Source organism: Lissotriton helveticus, chromosome 3_2 (genome assembly GCF_964261635.1).
Source record: "Lissotriton helveticus chromosome 3_2, aLisHel1.1, whole genome shotgun sequence".
NCBI lineage: Eukaryota > Metazoa > Chordata > Amphibia > Caudata > Salamandridae > Lissotriton > Lissotriton helveticus.
The window spans coordinates 294,969,435-294,986,468 of record NC_136062.1 but is presented as its reverse complement, the minus strand read 5'-3'; the positions used below and the strand labels follow the sequence as shown (position 1 = coordinate 294,986,468).

At 45.3% G+C, this 17,034-nt stretch overlaps 1 protein-coding gene across 1 annotated transcript in view; it reads left to right on the top strand.

Moving 5' to 3' along the window:
• The first annotated feature begins 3,045 nt into the window (after positions 1-3,045).
• Positions 3,046-17,034, top strand: part of LACTB (lactamase beta) — a 229,285-nt gene continuing 215,296 nt past the window's right edge. Inside the window, exons 1-2 of the mRNA XM_078685276.1 lie at positions 3,046-3,289; positions 13,420-13,486. Of these exons, the coding sequence (XP_078541402.1) occupies positions 3,119-3,289; positions 13,420-13,486 (238 nt within the window). The 5' untranslated portion in view covers positions 3,046-3,118. The remainder of the gene's footprint in view (positions 3,290-13,419; positions 13,487-17,034) is intronic.

Below are 17,034 nucleotides of genomic sequence, written 5' to 3'. Positions count from 1 at the left end.
AGAGCCAGTATAGCCCGCCTCTCCAAGTGGAAGAAGTATACGACAGAGCGGCGTTACTCAGCGACGGGAATGTGTGGTCCCAAGACTGCATGGCAAAAATCAACAAGATCCTACAGTGGCCGACGGAGGAAGGAAGAGCCCTACAAGATCAAGGAGCAAGAGGAAGTGAAGGAGTCACGGCAGCAGGTGAAGAAAGCCGAAGAGAAGAGGGAGCTTATGAGGATGGGGGAGATCAAGAGATGCCCGTAGTAGAGGAAACGCAGAGAGAGGAGACGGCGATGCCGAAAAGAGCAGAGCAGAGTCCTCAGAGAGATAGTATGGTGAGCCCTGCTGAGAACTGCACTCGAGAAGTCTCCACACCGGTAAGACGCACACGTGTGGGTAGAGTGGTGGTCAGACCCAATCACTTCAGAGACTTTGAACTGGGGGGATGTTAAGCCTCTGTGGACTCAGAGGACTCTTTTGTATATGTATAAAAAGGGGAGATATATAGAGTTGCGCTCTAGTCTTTGTGGGTTGCGTCAGCACGCAACACGCAAAGACTCCTTGTCCTGAGCGAGTGCGCATGCGAGAGTGGCCGCGAGCACCGCAAGAGAAGACGCTCGGCGCTCTCCTGCGTACATTTAATTTAAATAAAGAAACCTTTCCCCAGCTCCTGAGTCTGCCTCCTTATTGTGTGAGGGCAACTAGCAACTTCACAAGTTCCAGTGTTCCCTGGTTGCCATCTGTCGAAAATCCCCCCACCCATACCCACCGCATCACCGCTTTTACCTGCAGGGCCGCTGCTGGGCGAGTGTGGAAACCAGCCCTCTGGGAGTGGCTGGTGGAAGCCACTCCCTTATATCCACTAAAAAGTGACCAGCCGTAAACCCTGATGGAAATTTGCACCAAATTATTTTGGACAGGTCTAATTGAGTCGCAATAAAATCCCTAGGGTATTGAACACCCATCCCGTACATTAAATTGTGCTTTTTATACGCAAAATTAGCGCTAACACCTGCAAAACAAACCATAGTTAGGCAACGTAACCCAGAAAATATTTTATGAATGAACAACGTACAAGTAACAGTAGCTCCTCCTTACAATGTATTCTTCTGCGGTGCACCGAAACGTTTCGGGGGAGGGTGCGGGGGGGGCTGTGTGAGATAGAGGAGAGCGAGAGGGAGCCTCAGCAGGCAGACGTGTCCTGCTGAGGCTCCGCGATCGGGCTCTCATGCTGCCCGCTTCCTAGCGTCGCCCCGACCGGTAGTGACATTGGCCGGGTGACGGAGCGCATGCAGCGCTGGGAGATGCCTCGAAGTCATGCCTGGGTGCGCTCCCAACAACAGAACAGGGAGAGTTGGACTGCATGCTCCCGGTGGCAAGATGGCGCCCGCCGGGGCTCTGGGAGTCCGGACCGGTGCCTCGGGCTATGCACCAGGAGCAGTACGGGGGCACTTGTTTGCGGCCGCAGCGGAGGAGTGGCGGCACTCCGACAGTGCCATTCCCTGACACGAGTTCTGGAGGGCACACGCGGAGGCAGGTGGCGGCGATCGGTGATGGCCCACCATTTTGACTGTCCTGGTCTCTGCCTCGTCGCTCCAGAGCCCCGCGATCACACCGAGCATGGTAGTGACGCCACCCATCCATCGGTGGTGATCTGGGAGCTGGAGAGTCGATTGCTGCCCCCAACACCGCATTGAAGCACGAAATAGCCCCCATCGGCAACAATCGCCTGACTCCAAAATGGCGTCCAGTGTTGAAAACGGCCGACGGAGCCGATCCTGAATATCTGGAGACTCCTGGGGGTGTACAGCACCATCGGGACAGAGGTGAGCAGCGGACCACGCGCTTCCAGGGACAAACCTAAAGGGAATTTCTCTCTCTGCAGCAAGGACATAATAAACACACGATGGTAAACACCCAACCGTTGCTGCGGACTGCCTTTCTCCCCCCGGACTTGCTGGCTATGGCAGCACTCTTCCTGGACTTTCAGACCTGGACCTCTGTGTTCCCCGCCATTTTCTTTTTATGACTCACTTCTTCTTCTACCTTTCTCCTCCGCCTTTTTAGCGATCTATGACCTCCCCCCTCTGTCCTAGTGACCTCTCTATTGTCTCTCCTGCTGCCTCTGACACAGTCCTCGCTGCCTTACTTGTTACTATCTGCTTCCCTCTCTGGTTTGTCTCACTTTCCTGCCCTTCTCTGTCCCTCCCTTGGTGCTGTGATGGTATATCCAGTCATATCCCCTCCCTATGTATATAGCGATGACTCTAGTCACTAGTATATGCGGTAGACCGTTGTGCTCTCTTCCATTCCTGTGTGACTCTTAGAGTATATCCAGTCTTACCCCTTCCCTATGTATATAGAGATAACTCTAGTCACTAGTATATGCAGTAGACCGTTGTGCTCTCTTCCATTCCTATGTGACTCTTAGAGTATATCCCGTCTTACCCCCTCCCTATGTATATAGAGATAACTCTAATCACTAGTTTATGCAGGAGTCCGCTCTGCTCTCTACCATTCCTATGTGACTCTTAGAGTATATCCATGTGTATCCCCTCCCTAAGTAGATAGAGATATCACTAGTATATGCCTATAGTTTATCGATTTGTATATCCTCCTTGTGTGACTTTATCTCTTGTACATTTGCAATTTTTCTCTGTTTGTACCTTTTTATAACGCATGTAATCCTAAATCCGTATGTTTTCAAATGGTTCTTATGTAAGTCAAAAATTTGCAAATTCTTTTTGTACCGTCAGTCCTTATGTTTGAAACTGGGTCCTATGTAAAGCGCTCTGACACCTTCGGGTAAAGTTCGCGCTATATAAAATCGCATAAATAAATAAATAAGATACACAGAGTCGATCACACGCATGTGCAGATTTAAGAGCGCGCATGCGCAATGCGCTGTCAGAAGCTCAGTGTGATTGGGGGCAAACAAATGGGACACGGGAAGTTGCAGTAGCAGCGCTTCGGTTCGCTACGCTAAGGGCGTGGTTATGTGCTGTTGTGGGCGTGGCCCGGGCGTTGTGGGCGTGTTTACGGCTGCGAGTAGCCCAATGAGGGAGTGGCTCTGGTCCCCTGACCTGCTGTGCTGTGCTCAGATTGTTTCAAGGCGCTACGGACCTCTGACCCCATGCTGATCGCCGCGAGGCCCGGGGCCCGCAGGCTCTGGGCGCTGGGGGCCGGGCTGGGCCTCGCTCTCGGGCTTGCTGCCGGCAGCAATGGAGAGGCTTCAGATGGCGAGGAGCCGAGGGCCTTCAGCCGAGCCATCGAGGCCAGCAGGGAGCTGGTGCGGAGGGTCAAGGTGAGACTGGCAGGGTCGGCTCAGGGCATTACCAGGGGGTCAACACTCTCGATCTTAGGCGGAGAATGGTGCCCTTTTACCTTCCTTCTTCTGCTTCATCCGTTCCAGTGCAACTAAATGGCAATTTAATTTCTACCCTTTTTTCTCTAAATCTCCTTTTTGTATTAAATGTTGATTTGCACGAGCCAGTACATTTCTGGAAGGGGCGAGGGTGGTCGATATGCTCCGAAAATAGGGGTAGGATAGGGACTTAAAGTACTAGGAAAACTGGAGTTGAAAACGATATGCTCATGTGCTTGGTGTGATTGTTCTCGGTCCTTTCCTTAAATTGTTTCCAATACAGTCTGTATTTTGTGATGCATATTGGCTGGAACGAGGTGAGAACATGGCTTTAAGTGGGCAGGGTCCTGCCGGTGCTCAGCACCGGCGGTTCTAAAAAGCAGGTGCTGAAAATGGTCCCTATCGGGCTCTCAGTTTTTTCCCTCACCCGCGGTGGAAAAAAATCTTAACTCTACAGCAGTGCCACCCATTGCTGTCTTTGATTTAACTTCACAGAGACTGTTTATAGTTCTTTCACAGTCTCGTCCTCTTAGAACGGAAGCATTTTCAATTTTATATACAATGAAGCCAAAGTTGTTGCTTTTTTATCTTATGCAACTAACAGCTATTACAAAGCCAATAGTACTGGCTTGATGTAGGTGTAATATTACTTGCTGTAGTATATATCTGAATTCAATGACAGTAGCAGCGAATTACCAGTCGGCGGCAAACTATGCTACCCACACATTTTTAGCGTAACTGTTTTTAAGCCACGCCCGTAATAATAACGATCACGGCCCTTGGAAAGACCCCCCCCCCCCTCCCCTGTTTTTTTCATCCCACTTAAAGCTCTGGATGAAAGCATATCACTCCCCGGAACATGCCATCAGACAGTTCTCTACAAAAAGCTTTCTCAAAGAAGGGCAAATCCCATATGGATGGGGCCATCCATGTTGAATATAGAATTCATTTCTTATGGAAATAACAAACTGATCATGAGAACTAAATAGACAGTTCTTCGTCAGTGGCAATTGAATTCAGCTTTTTCAAGGCTTCCAGTTTCGATTTCGTGATGGAAACAGAGATTTTCGCTCTACAACATACTTTGTAAAAGAACAGCAAAACCCATATCTATGGATCCATCCATGTTAACTAACACACGTGTGCATGGAAAGGGCAACAAAGAATATTACTCAAAGGAGCTGCCCTGGAAGACGAGGAGGGACCGAAGGGTACCAGCAACTCTCCCTACTTTTAGGAGTGCAGGGAAGGGTGTTTGTGCATAAGTATGTTGAGTTACAGAGATTGTTAGAATAGACGCAGCTGCCCCTAATTACTGTTTTGGATAGTTCATACTTTATTTTGTACTTATGATACAAGCCAAGTTTTTAATGCTTTACAGAAAAGGAGATGATTTTCAGTTCTGTTTATTCGAGCTGCCATGGAGTTCCAAAGTTTGGCTAGTTGGATGTGAAGGAAATCCTTCCGGTTTTAGTGAACCTGAAGAGAGGCACAGGCATTAGCAGAGTCAATCTTGAGTGCAGTGATTGATACACAGACTGTTCTTGCTGAAGGAAGAGTGTTCCTTTCCCACAGATAGGCCAGTAAGCTTTGCACACAGGTTTAAAGGGGATCCATCAAGATCATGGGTCTCCTACTGTTTCTCTAACAAGGTCTACTAATGTTCAATGAAAATTATCACGCGCTACTAATATCATTAGCGTTGTAATATTGATCACATCAGACAAGATGCAAAATTATCAGCAGCTATCACCTCACTGCATGAGGCAGGACTACCAATAGTAATGTAAACAAGTATTGGTAAATGCAGTAGGTTTTGCCTATGTGATTCGAGTCAAAATTCTACACTTTTTTCCCATACACATCAGAGCGCAGGCCCTGAACTTATAAACAGAGACAAACACTGCATAAAACACGTGGCAGATCCTGCAAGCCGGAGGAAGTTTGACAGGGAGAGGTGTGGCGCCGCGGCAACTGACGCTGGAATCTGGGGACCACGGTTCGATCCCCGGCTGCAGGTTAGCCCAGCACCATGTGACTCTGGGCAATAGCTCGCTTAATCTTCCCGACGGCCCCCCAGCGCCTAGAGACCCTTACGGGTGATTGTGCGCTTTACAAATGTGGACTTTACTTTACTTTACAGGCAAACCCACAATATATGCGAGGCAGGTGGGTGTAGTCTGGCGCCACCGCAGACAACATCGACGGCCTGAGGTTGTTTAATAGATATATATATAATCTGTTACTGCATGCACTGCACAGCCCGTCCCTCAGGTGCCTCTGGCTGCTTCATTGAGCTCAGGGCTGAAAGTGAGGCATGGGAACAAAGCGTTCCAAGCCCTGTGGAAGAGAGAAGAAAGTTAAATAACAAACACATAAATTGCCCGTTGAAATGCGTGCTAAAAAAGTTTAAATGAAAGACATTGGAGAAAGCAGGAACAAGTATTAAGGGATTGAGAGGATGTGGAGCAGCGGCCACAATTGCTGATTCGAGAGCCTGGGGTCCCAGTACTACATCCTGTGATTCTGGAGAAATCTCTGTGGGTGATAAATTGGGCTGTCTAAATCTGCAATTTTAATTTTACATTTCACGCAGGCGGAAAAATCAGAAAGAGGCAACAAAACTCTGTGAAGAAATAGTATCACCAGCCGGTTGTTAGCAGTATTTCGGCTGTGGTAAAACTGATAAGAGAAGCAGACAAGGAACAAGAATTGTGTATGCTGAAAAATGTGCGACAGCCAATAGAAATGGAGTAAAATAAAGTGGCACGCACAGGAACCAATGAAAAGCTAGGAAAGCGAGGGGGTGGGATGTAAGCCTCTTTTAAAATGTATATTAAAAACAATAGATTTCACAAGCACAGCGTAAGCACTGTGCAGGCGAAACTGAAAAAGGCTTTGTCAATTCGGAACTTTTTGCTTGATGTTACACTGTTTTTGACTAGTCTGACTAGGATCCTGCTAATCAGGACCCCAGTCTATCTGCTTTCTCCTTAAAATGTTATGCATGTACATATGTACACTCCAGATTGGATACTGAGGTACCCTTGTCAGTCCCTAGTATGTGGTACACATGTACCCAGGGCATAGGTACCACAGAGGCCTCCCATGGGCTGAAGCATGTATTATGCCACCCATTAGAGGCCATGCAAAATCGCACTACAGACCTGCCATTGCAGCCTATGTAAGCTGGTGCTTGCACCACATACTTTAGATATAGGTTTACTATATAGGTCACTACACTTAAAATAAGTCACCCCTCTTGCACGCCTTGACAATCCGGAAGGCAGGGTAATGGGTTTTATGTGAGAGGGTGCCCCATCATGAGCAGAGCCCCTTTGCCGCCTGCAGAGACTATTATCCCGGGTTATCGGGGACGCAGCCAGACATATAGTTAGAGGTGAATTATATGCGCGTGTAAAATGCTATGTCGAAAACGTATGCAACAAAACATGTCGTGTTGGGTATCAAGCACCTTGGTATTATACCTCCACACTGGTAACCGGTGTGGGAGGTATGATTCCACCCTTCTGAAGCAAGCTACCTGGGGATCACTGGTCTTCCCGGTACCAGCATTCTCGACCCGGGCTGCACAAAATGGTTGCTGCCGACCAGAGACACATTTCTGCCCTCCGGCTGCTGAGCCAAGCTTGAGCAGGAGAAGGCAGGACAATAGGCATCCTTTCACAGGGAGGTGTGTCCACCTCCCAGACACGTTTTAGTTTATTGGGGCTGGGTGGGTGCACTTCCAAAGTACCTGAAAATCTGCATCAGGGGCACATTTGGTGTCCCTGTGCATAGTCCAGTTCATACCAGTCCTGGTAGCCGTTGGCTCCTGCTCTGGTGCGAAGCTGGACAAAGAACAGAGGAGAATACTCCCCACTGTCCTGACTCTCCCCCGGGAGACTCCCCTGTATCTGTGAAACTGCTAAAGGTCCCCTTGCGACTCCTGTACCTTTGGCCTGTAGGTCCATTTGAGGGACAACACTGCTTTTCTTGGGCTACCCTGGTTGCTCCAGGCCTGCCCTGACTCCCCTTGCTGTGGTGAATCTCCTGGTCCTTGCTGGGCCAGACCGTGACCTTCTTCGCGGGTTGCCGCTACCAAGGCTTCTTGGTGCTCCCGCCGGACACCGACCCCTCAGCACTCGACATCCTTTGTGGGACAGCTCGTATCCGACTCCTGGTCGTCCTCAACGACTCCTGGTCCCTGTGGCTGCAGAGTCACCTGAAGTACCCAACATCGGTATGCATTCGTTTACCGAGCCCCTGGTCACTCCTGAGGGACCCAGACTCTGTCCCCTCTGCTTTCAGGTTCCTTCCTTCATGAATCCACTTGTGGGTTCCACCAGTCACTTCTCTTCTTTCCAGCAGTGTCATTTTCTTTGAAGACTCCCATTGAGCACGGCAACAGTTTCCGACACCACTTCAGCTCCATGCACCCGACTTCCCTGGGATAGGTAACTCTGGTACTTAGGTATCCTCTGGTGGGGTGGCTCTCCAACCTTCTATGTTCCAAAGGGTTTCCTCATAATCCACTGGGTAGGGTCCTTTAAATAATAAAACTGCAACGTGACTCTCCCATTGAATTGTACGTAGCACGCGGTTGTGTTCTCACACTGCACCCGTCCTCTGTTGGGTCCCTCCTTACTCACCTTGGGTGGTTCCTTGGGGTGCTGGTGATTCTACAACCTCTAGACACTGTCTTGACTCGAGTTGTGGTTCTTATACCACTATTTTAGTATATGGTTTGGTCTCCCCTGGAGCCTACTGTGTATTAGTGCTATTTACATTTTTTCTGTTTACAGTATTGTGTGATTTATGTTTATATGCATGTAGCAGATACTGCGAGGTATTTAAGGTGTGTTATAATAATAAAAACATACTTTTATAACTAATGTGTGGTTCTCCTTTCATTTAACCAATGCAATAAGGTTGCATTCTGGTAAAAAAAGCTGCTTAACATTCCTTCAAGACTAAGCCTGAAGGCTGCTCTCTACAGCTACCACTTGGATACCTTTCTAAAGTTATCTTTGACCTCTTAAATCACCATAAGGGTTGTTTGGACTTGGTGCAAGGTACCCACTTTAATTAGTGGACATCATATATCAGGCCAACTTCTCACAGGTACCCAAGATATCGAAACAATCATCAGAAGCATCTCATCATGTGCAAGGTTTGTAAAGTCTTGTGATTTACTCATAGGACAAGGATTCGAATGAATCCCTCTTGGAACCTCACTTGAACTGAGTATAGAGGTGTTGGTCTTGAATGCAGCACACCAGAATATTGTATGCAGAAGTAATATCTAATTTAAATATTGCCATACATATTGTCCAATTAGGTGCAGATGTTCTAATTTTAGCGTTTAAACAACAAGAGAGTGAGGGTAAAGAACCACTCTTATACCCCAGTAAAGTACAGTTAAACAACTAAAGAGTGATCAGAAGTGTGCTTTATCAATTTTTTCGCAGTAGTGACCCATCTAGGGGTTAAGCACACTCATTTACACCAAAAGAGGAAGGCGGAGAAGGGTTAGTGAGGGGGATATACCAGGTTAGTAAAAAGAACCCTCACTCACCGACCTGGTCGGTGACATGCTTCATCATGGGGTTCCCACCGGGTAGACCGAATGTCTGCCCGGTGTGCTTCAACGCCTGATGTTACAGCGGAGATGGTTTCTTGTGATTTTGATAGGTGCAAAAAAGGAAAGTGATTGTGTGATGTTAAAAGAAAACAGCCAGTGTCTCAAAAAAACTTTATTTGGAGACTAGACTGCCTTCATTAAAAACAGCGTAGCGGACGCCAAATGGTTATAAGTTTGAACCATTAGTGTCCTTGAGAAATGGTCGACATGTTTCTGCTCATTGTTGGCTTAGGTCAGCCGAGCTTTCATCAGGACCAGTGTGCACCCCTGGCGGTATACACTCAGTAAGGTGTATTCTAACCTAGGGGTGTGTAAAATCAGTGTTCCAAAACTCATGGTTACAATGGACCGTCCTGGAATTTCCCAGTGTCCGAAAACCCGTGTCAAAGCGTGAGTTCCCACTTCCGTGGGCTCACGGCGGGGATATGTTTCTTTGACAATTACCGAATCGGTGAATACAGATTCGGTAATTACCGAATCCTACAGATTCGGTAAAAAATACTGAATTTTTAACTACATCTCATTTACCGAATCTAGAATACCGAATCGATAAAATTCGGTATTCTAGAGTCGGTAAATGAGAATTACCTACATCTAGCCCTTAGACTTTAGAAAAAAGGAGCCCACCCTTTGGTGGACACTGTCTTCGCTGAGAGGGGCAAGGTTCTTCTGTAACCTAAATGTCTGCAGAATAAGTTGGGCAAGCAGAAGGTTCAAGTCACGGACAGTCATCTACTGTGTCACAGCAAGAAGGTTATTTATTGTAAGTGCAACAAATTCACAGGGTGCAAGATCAGATTATTCTGGACGATAATTGCTAGTGTGGGAATTTTCACACACTCCAGAGGAGAGTAAACGCACTAAAGGTGACTTGTAATTTGTGTGGCCAAGTTCATCAGAATGTCATCTCTGGATGCACACTTTTAGCGCAAGTTGGGTGATCAAGCACCTGTGAGCCCTGGAACTTTAAGAGTGGAAATAGAAAAGCATCAAAGGAATGAAGCGGAGGTGAAAACTTTGCATCACAAATTGTTTAAGTTGCAGAGGAGATAGAAGACCCAACATTTCAGATCTTCTCCGCAAACTGAGATGAAATTAACAAAACCTTCATCTTTTGCGCTATGAACCTGCATTTAAATACCGAAAAGCATTCTTCACAAGTTTTGAAAAAGGGAAGAGGAGTGCAAAACATTTAGCAAGGTAATTAGAAAAATTAAAAATGAAGTCTAAAGCAATAATGTTTACCATGTGTTCTGACTCTTTTTGTCTCCCTCTTCCCTGTTCCCATCCTCTGCTGTGCACGGTCAAAGGTCGTGAAGATCAGGGATAGCCACTCGACATGGGTTGGGCCAGACCCCACATGTAGAGCCGGCTACACACTGCCAAAGGCTGTATGCAGCGGGGACGGTTATTACAAGCCAGCAGTCTTTGGACTCCCAAGATATGTCTATTGGGTAAAAATGTGACACATTTCTTTTCAGTGTTTTGTATCACTGAAAGACTAGTTTATAAATGAACTATAGGGCTGTGTTGGTTTGCAGAGCATGGAGAAAGACACCATACTCATGGTCTCCACTCATTTGCAGCTTTCTACGTCACTTCCAAAGCATACACAGCCTTTACTCAACCTCATCATTCAAACAAGACCACCTTAAAGAGCAGTAAAGGACTCTGCAGCAGTCCAGAAATAAAGTGGAAATTTGTCCGATGGATGAAACACAGTGGCAGGCCGCCTCAATTTTTGACAAGATTTATTTTGGGGATGCAGGTGGCTGCCAATGTGGCCTCTGGGATGTAGGTGTGGACAGGCTTGCAGTTGATGCCCAACTTCAATTTGTGGAGTGGATGACTGGGAGGTAAGCAGGTACCTGATAGCCGCTGAAAAATTCAACCGTGGATCGTCCAGTGAAGGGAAACAGTGACATGCTCTTGTGACACCTTATTTTGCAGACCATGGCAGCCTCCCACCAAAGAGCGAGCCTGCCCTGTCAGAAGAGGTGACAAAGAGGTGAGCGGAGAATATGGCCGGGCTAAGGGCTGGAAGGTGAGAGCATATCCCTCCAGGGAACGTGCCAGGGAGGATCGTGTCTGAATCGAAGTGGTGAAAACCTGCATGGCCTGGGAACACACTAAAGTGCAGTACAATAAATGCTGCAAACCGAGTGAGCTACCTTCGACCAATCCCAGAAGAAACAAATGAGAGCGATCATTTCAGATTGGAGGTAGGAACTCTTGGACATATAGCTGGAGAACGTGTTAACACATTTTTTAAGACCAACACACCCCAGGGCACAGTGCCAGTCATAATTTGGGATGCCTTTAAGCAACCATGTGAGGAAAGGCCACTAGCATAGAAACTGACGTAACAAGGCAGAAGTGGATAGTAAAAAAATAACCTATCAACAAGCTTTAGGCTTTGTAAGCTGTTACAAGGCAGTCTCTTCTCCAAATGAAGGTGTAGGTAGACATAGAAGTGTTGGATGAGAAGTTTAATAAGCATAAGTCATAGGAAAGACATCCCAGCCATCCGCCCTGGTCAAGCTGCGGTTCCCTTTTCATAACTATACTTTTCATTAGAACATGCACATGTATAGATTCCTATGGAACATCCCACCATGACATTCTGCATACTTATAAATAAACTCAGCACGTGCACAAGATATTATTACCAATTACTACTTAAGGTCTGGATACGTAAAAACTCCATGCAGAAGACCAACCCGTCATTTGGCAATGATCTGAGGACAGCTTAAACTCAATGGAACCATAGGGTAGGAACCAATCCCCTCAGGGCGAATGACATTTTCTATGGAAAGGGTGATACAATTGGCATCTTACTGGCCAGATAATTGGGTTTCAGAGGGCAAAGAGACACACTGCAACAGTGAGCATGCAGTCTCATTGGCAGTCCTGAACTACGATGACCTGAGGAAGCGGCGCTGACGTCCGGGAAGTTCACTGTGTTTGGAAATAACTTATGATTTTAAAACACCTGCAGCAGAGTTCCTTGTGCGTTAAGTTCCAGGAAGCATTACAAATTTCAAGATAACTCTTGTGACTAATGTTGCTGCTAGAGGGAGAGATCCGAGTTTTGTCAGAGGGTTGATATGCCTGCTGCAAAGAATGCGTACCGTGCAGGTCACAGATCTGTACTCCATGTGGATAGCTGAGTGCAATACTACTTTTGTCACCGAGATCCTTTTGTTACCGCAGTGCATAAGATACAACCCTAATATAGAACAGTGACTGTTCCGAACTGTCATCAAAAAGCTGCATGCAAACTGCATAAAATAGGTTAAGAGGATCTGTTTTCTCCCCAGGCTTTTTCATTATCTATTCTTAATTTTGCTAAAATAGGTTTATTTGGTTAAATATACCATCTTATTAGTTAAGCCAGCCTTTACCAGTGCTTTAGAAGAAATGCAATGTATGTGAGAGGGCCTATGGAGAGGTGAAGGGCATTTTTGCCCGGCGGTCATGAGGGAATCCGAGGAGGTGGTCATGTGGTGGGTGCCACAAATGATTGTTGCACTGGGCGTCAACAACTATAAAGCCGGCCCAGGTTCCGCATGTGCCTTAGTTGTTAAATAAAATATCTCAATTATGTGCATCTGTCCGGTGGTTTGATGTCATACCTAGAATTATCATGAGTCAATGTTCACATTGGGGCCTCCAGGGCCTATACTTTTAATGCAAAAGGGGTTGCTGTGTATGGTGACCCGAATTTTAAATCCAAAAACCGGGACATTTCACGAAAATAGGACTACAGTTTTATTTCAAGCGAGCGCACAGAATGACAGCGCTCCTCAGCAAAGAATTACAGAACAGGCAGCTAGAACATAACATAAAATGCAATTTTTAAACCCATAAGCTTGCCTGTTAATTAGATTGCTGTCTTGAAACAACTGCTAACTATCCCTGCTCTGCAAAACTTAAAAAAACACCCCCCACAGTTTTCAGTCGCCCCTCTCTAAAAACAGGGACAAGAGCTAAATTTCCTGAAATTTGCCCGGACAGCAGGTGAAAAACTGGGACCGTCCTGGCAAATCCAGGGCGCCTGCTCACCCTATTGCTGTGGGTCCCGCAAGGCAAGCTGCTGTTGACTGAGATCTTTGGACATGCCACGAGACGACCTAGTAGGTATGGTAGAGGCCTGCATAGTGGCTGTGAACATTTCATAGTTACATCATTTTGTTTTCCATGCTTTTGAAGGGATAATTGACCCCATGTGTTTGCCTTAAGTAACATCAAATGTTTTGGGCACTTAAATATAATGGTTGTATTGCTGTATTTATGAAGCAGGATACCCCCTGCAGTGACTCCGCAGCCACGCATGCAGGATGCGTAATCAATGAAAAACCCTGTCTTTACTGTAAAATGGCCAGACTATTGGCTTTGCCAATACTCGTTTTGTCTTTCTTTCCAGGTTGAAGTTGGAGCTCCCGGCATAGTTGTGGGTGTTTCTGTGGATGGAAAGGAGGTGTGGTCAGAGGGTAGGTGTACAGAGTATTTGTGTAGTCTTTATTTTTATGCCGCTTTGTTTTAATCTATTTTATTTTGCAAATGCTTTGAGTTTAGCAGCTTTCTTTGCCCCTCTCATATTGTAGACACAAATATATGTGCAAGATGAGTGCGCCAAGAGGGCGTGCCCCTTTATTTTACATATTTATTAACTGTTATTGTGTTGCAAATGAGCCCTTAGTTATTCAGCTGCCCCATTGCTTCTCTATCTGGGGATTTGTGGCTGAAAGTTTGCTGAACTTAAGTATCTCGTTCACTGCGTGTTTTTGGCCAGTTCTGCCAAAACGTTTATGGAACAAACATTGTGTACTGGTCCTGTTCCTTTTAACACCGTGCATCTCATCCGATGAAGCTTCCTCTTGGGAACATCTAATTCCAGCATCTACACGGTCGAGTTTTATTCTTGTTTGTAAAAGTGTCTGTATGGTGTATTGCAATTTGAATATTTATACCGTTTATGAAAGTGGCTTAGTCTAGAGCAGAGTGCATATTGATCTGGTCAGTGTCAGATTTTCAAGCTAGCCATTGACTACATAAATGAGTTGTATTCAGATTTGGTTGGTGTGTATTTTAAGAATATGCTTACAGTCTGAGGTGGCTTAATCAATACCCTCCTCCCCAGCCCATGGACCAAAGTTTCACAGCACGGCTCAAAATGTTTAGTGTGTGTTGTTTGTTACCTTCACCATAAGTAAAGGATATTTTTTTTCTGCATGGTCTGGCTTCTCCTTTTGTTATAGTAGCCAAGCCTTGCCTCACCAAATCTTCATGTTAACATGAATGCCCTCATGCAGTAGTATAAAGTATTTTGAAGGCTTAGTTTCATTCATACTGACATAACGAATATCACCAGGAAGAATTTGGATGCATAGGCACTAACATGTATCTAATAAAACATAATAATTTGCTTCGTTTAGTAAGACATGCACATAGTTGCACAGCAAGAACATTACACGTTCCAAAAAGCTTCACCCCAGACTTGCAACACTGCGTAAGACCAATCAAGGCCGGTGACAGTAGACCTATATTTTTTCTTAAAGTATAATTAAAACTCAGAAGCCTTCACAATGTGTAGTGGGCCATCTATCGCTGGGCAGATCCAGCAGGAGGCCACAGTACTCCGTCCACTCTCCCCATTTTGTAAGGACACACTGTGATCTGAAAAACTGGATTTTAAGTGTCACAGAGTGGTCACTTCCATTTTTCTCTTGTTCCAAACAAGGTGGATTTTGACCACCACTGGATCTAGGTGTTGAAGGACAAGTTTAGATCTGTTTGCACCATGATCTAAGAAGATCCTCATTAGACATATTTTAGTATCTTAATCCAACCTTCATCTGAGTACCTCCCCTGGTGCACGTCTAACACCTCCTCATAATGTTTTGAACTTGTTGCATCTCGACGTCATGAAGAAAAACACCTGGTTCCTTTCCACATCTCATACGTTGTTCTTGGCTAGCTTGATATAACGGCAGAGTTTCTGTGTAGGTATTTCAACTAAATAATGCATAATTGAGTGACAATAGCCGTCCCCTTGTGCACCATCCATGCCATTCCTTATCTGTGAATGTTATGTTTCTATGATTTGTAGAGCTTCCCAGCATTAGTCTAAGTAACCGTAAAATTAGCAGGAGTAACAGAGAGACTAACGAGAGACCTGGGAGGCAAACAGCTGAGTTTTACATTTTTTTCTGAAGCAGAGATGATTCTGAATAGTCTTCAGGTCATCAGGCATCCTGTTTCAAATGACAGGTGCCAACATCGTAAAGGAGCGTCCATCAAATGTATTTCTCTAAAATCGGGTGAACACTGCCAAATTGAGCTCTGCAGAGTAAAGAGCATAGGGGAATAGGGCAGCATGAGTTCTGAAAGAATAGGAGCTCCTAAAAAGTGTATAATCTTATGTGTAGTACTAAGTCTGTTAAACTGGATGTGTTTCTCAATTGGCAACCAGTGAAGCTTCGGAAGAAGTCCTGATTAGGAACAAAACTTGGGAAGACCAAACAGAGGTTGGCCACAGCATTCTGGACTAATTGCAGCCTCCTCAAAATTGATTTCTTACAACCTACCAAATACAAGTTGTTGCAATAGTCAATATGCTACAAAACAAGGGATTGAACAATCACATGGCAAACTTGAGATAGAAAATAACCTATGATAGATCTAAAATTCTAAGGAGACCGAAACAGGACCCTGCGAGAGTTCTCGTTTGAGATTCGAAAGAGAGGGAGTTCTCAATCCATATGCCTAGGTTTTTGTTTTTATTATTTTTTTTTATTATTGAATTTTTTTATAGATATAGAATACCAAGACAAAAAAAACAAAATGAAAACAAGATCAGATATCCACCCCACCCCACCCCTAATACAAAAACCGTAAGGTTGGCTCGTGGTGGAAAGAGCCAATTTCATAGGGCTATAATCATTTTTCTAAGTCCGTAAGAATGGTATAAAACAAAGCAAGAAGGAAACAAAGGAATGGTTAGTTATAACATCCATAATGATAACCATAGCCAATGCAGAGAAAAATCATGAACATAATGATATCCCTGTCCTATATTGCTTAAAAAACTGATAATTCAGTCCTTTATACAAAAATCACACTTAAAACAGGCCAAGCAAAATTAATACCAAGCCTAATACCGTAAAGATAACAAATGACAACACAACCAAGCTGTGTATTTAACATGCCTTAATAAAGAAGTATGCATTACAGAGACCCTAAGAATGTGTCTGGTTGAGCCACGCAATTAAGGGTTCCCAAAAAACTAGACCCTTTTTTTGTTTTTGTTGCCCAGATGCTTTTTTTGGTATAAATAGCCTTCTTGAGGTTACAGGTCGCAACCAGTCGGGCCAGCCATTGGGAGAACAGTGGAGGAATTAAATCTAGCCAATAAGAAGCAATACAAATCCTCAGTAGTGTCATGGCTACGAAGATAAGCTCTTCACCATTCTTTCTATTAAGCTTATCTTGTACACCCAGCAGAATAATCGTGGGGGATAGCTGGATATCGTGAGCTAGGACTTTACTTAAGAAATCTTGTACTTTACTGAGAAATGGTTCTAGTATCAGGCAGGTGGCAAAAATATGCACAGAGTCTGCACTAAACTCCGAGCACCTAGGACAGAGCGTTCCTTTACCTGTTCCCCATTTGGAGGTTTTGCTAGGTGTAATATACAGAACAAAGGCAGTCTTATAAAATTGTGGCTGTAATATGGCCGACAGCAGGTCGCTCTGAGCAGATTGCATGGGCAGGTAAAAAGTATTGCAGGGAATATCGAAGGTTGCCAAGGTATGCCTAGGTTTTTGATAGAGGATTTTGGTGGAGAAGGAGGTCCAAACCAAAAGAATCACAGTTTTGTTAGAATTAAGTTTGAGACTGTTGCCATCCATCCAAGTAGCTACCGCCAGCATACACTCCTTAAATCTAGCAGCGTCTTGCGAGGCATCCGCAGAGACAACACGTTGGGTGTATGACACTATAGAGATCTCAAAGGTCTTCAAAATAACATCCTTATTT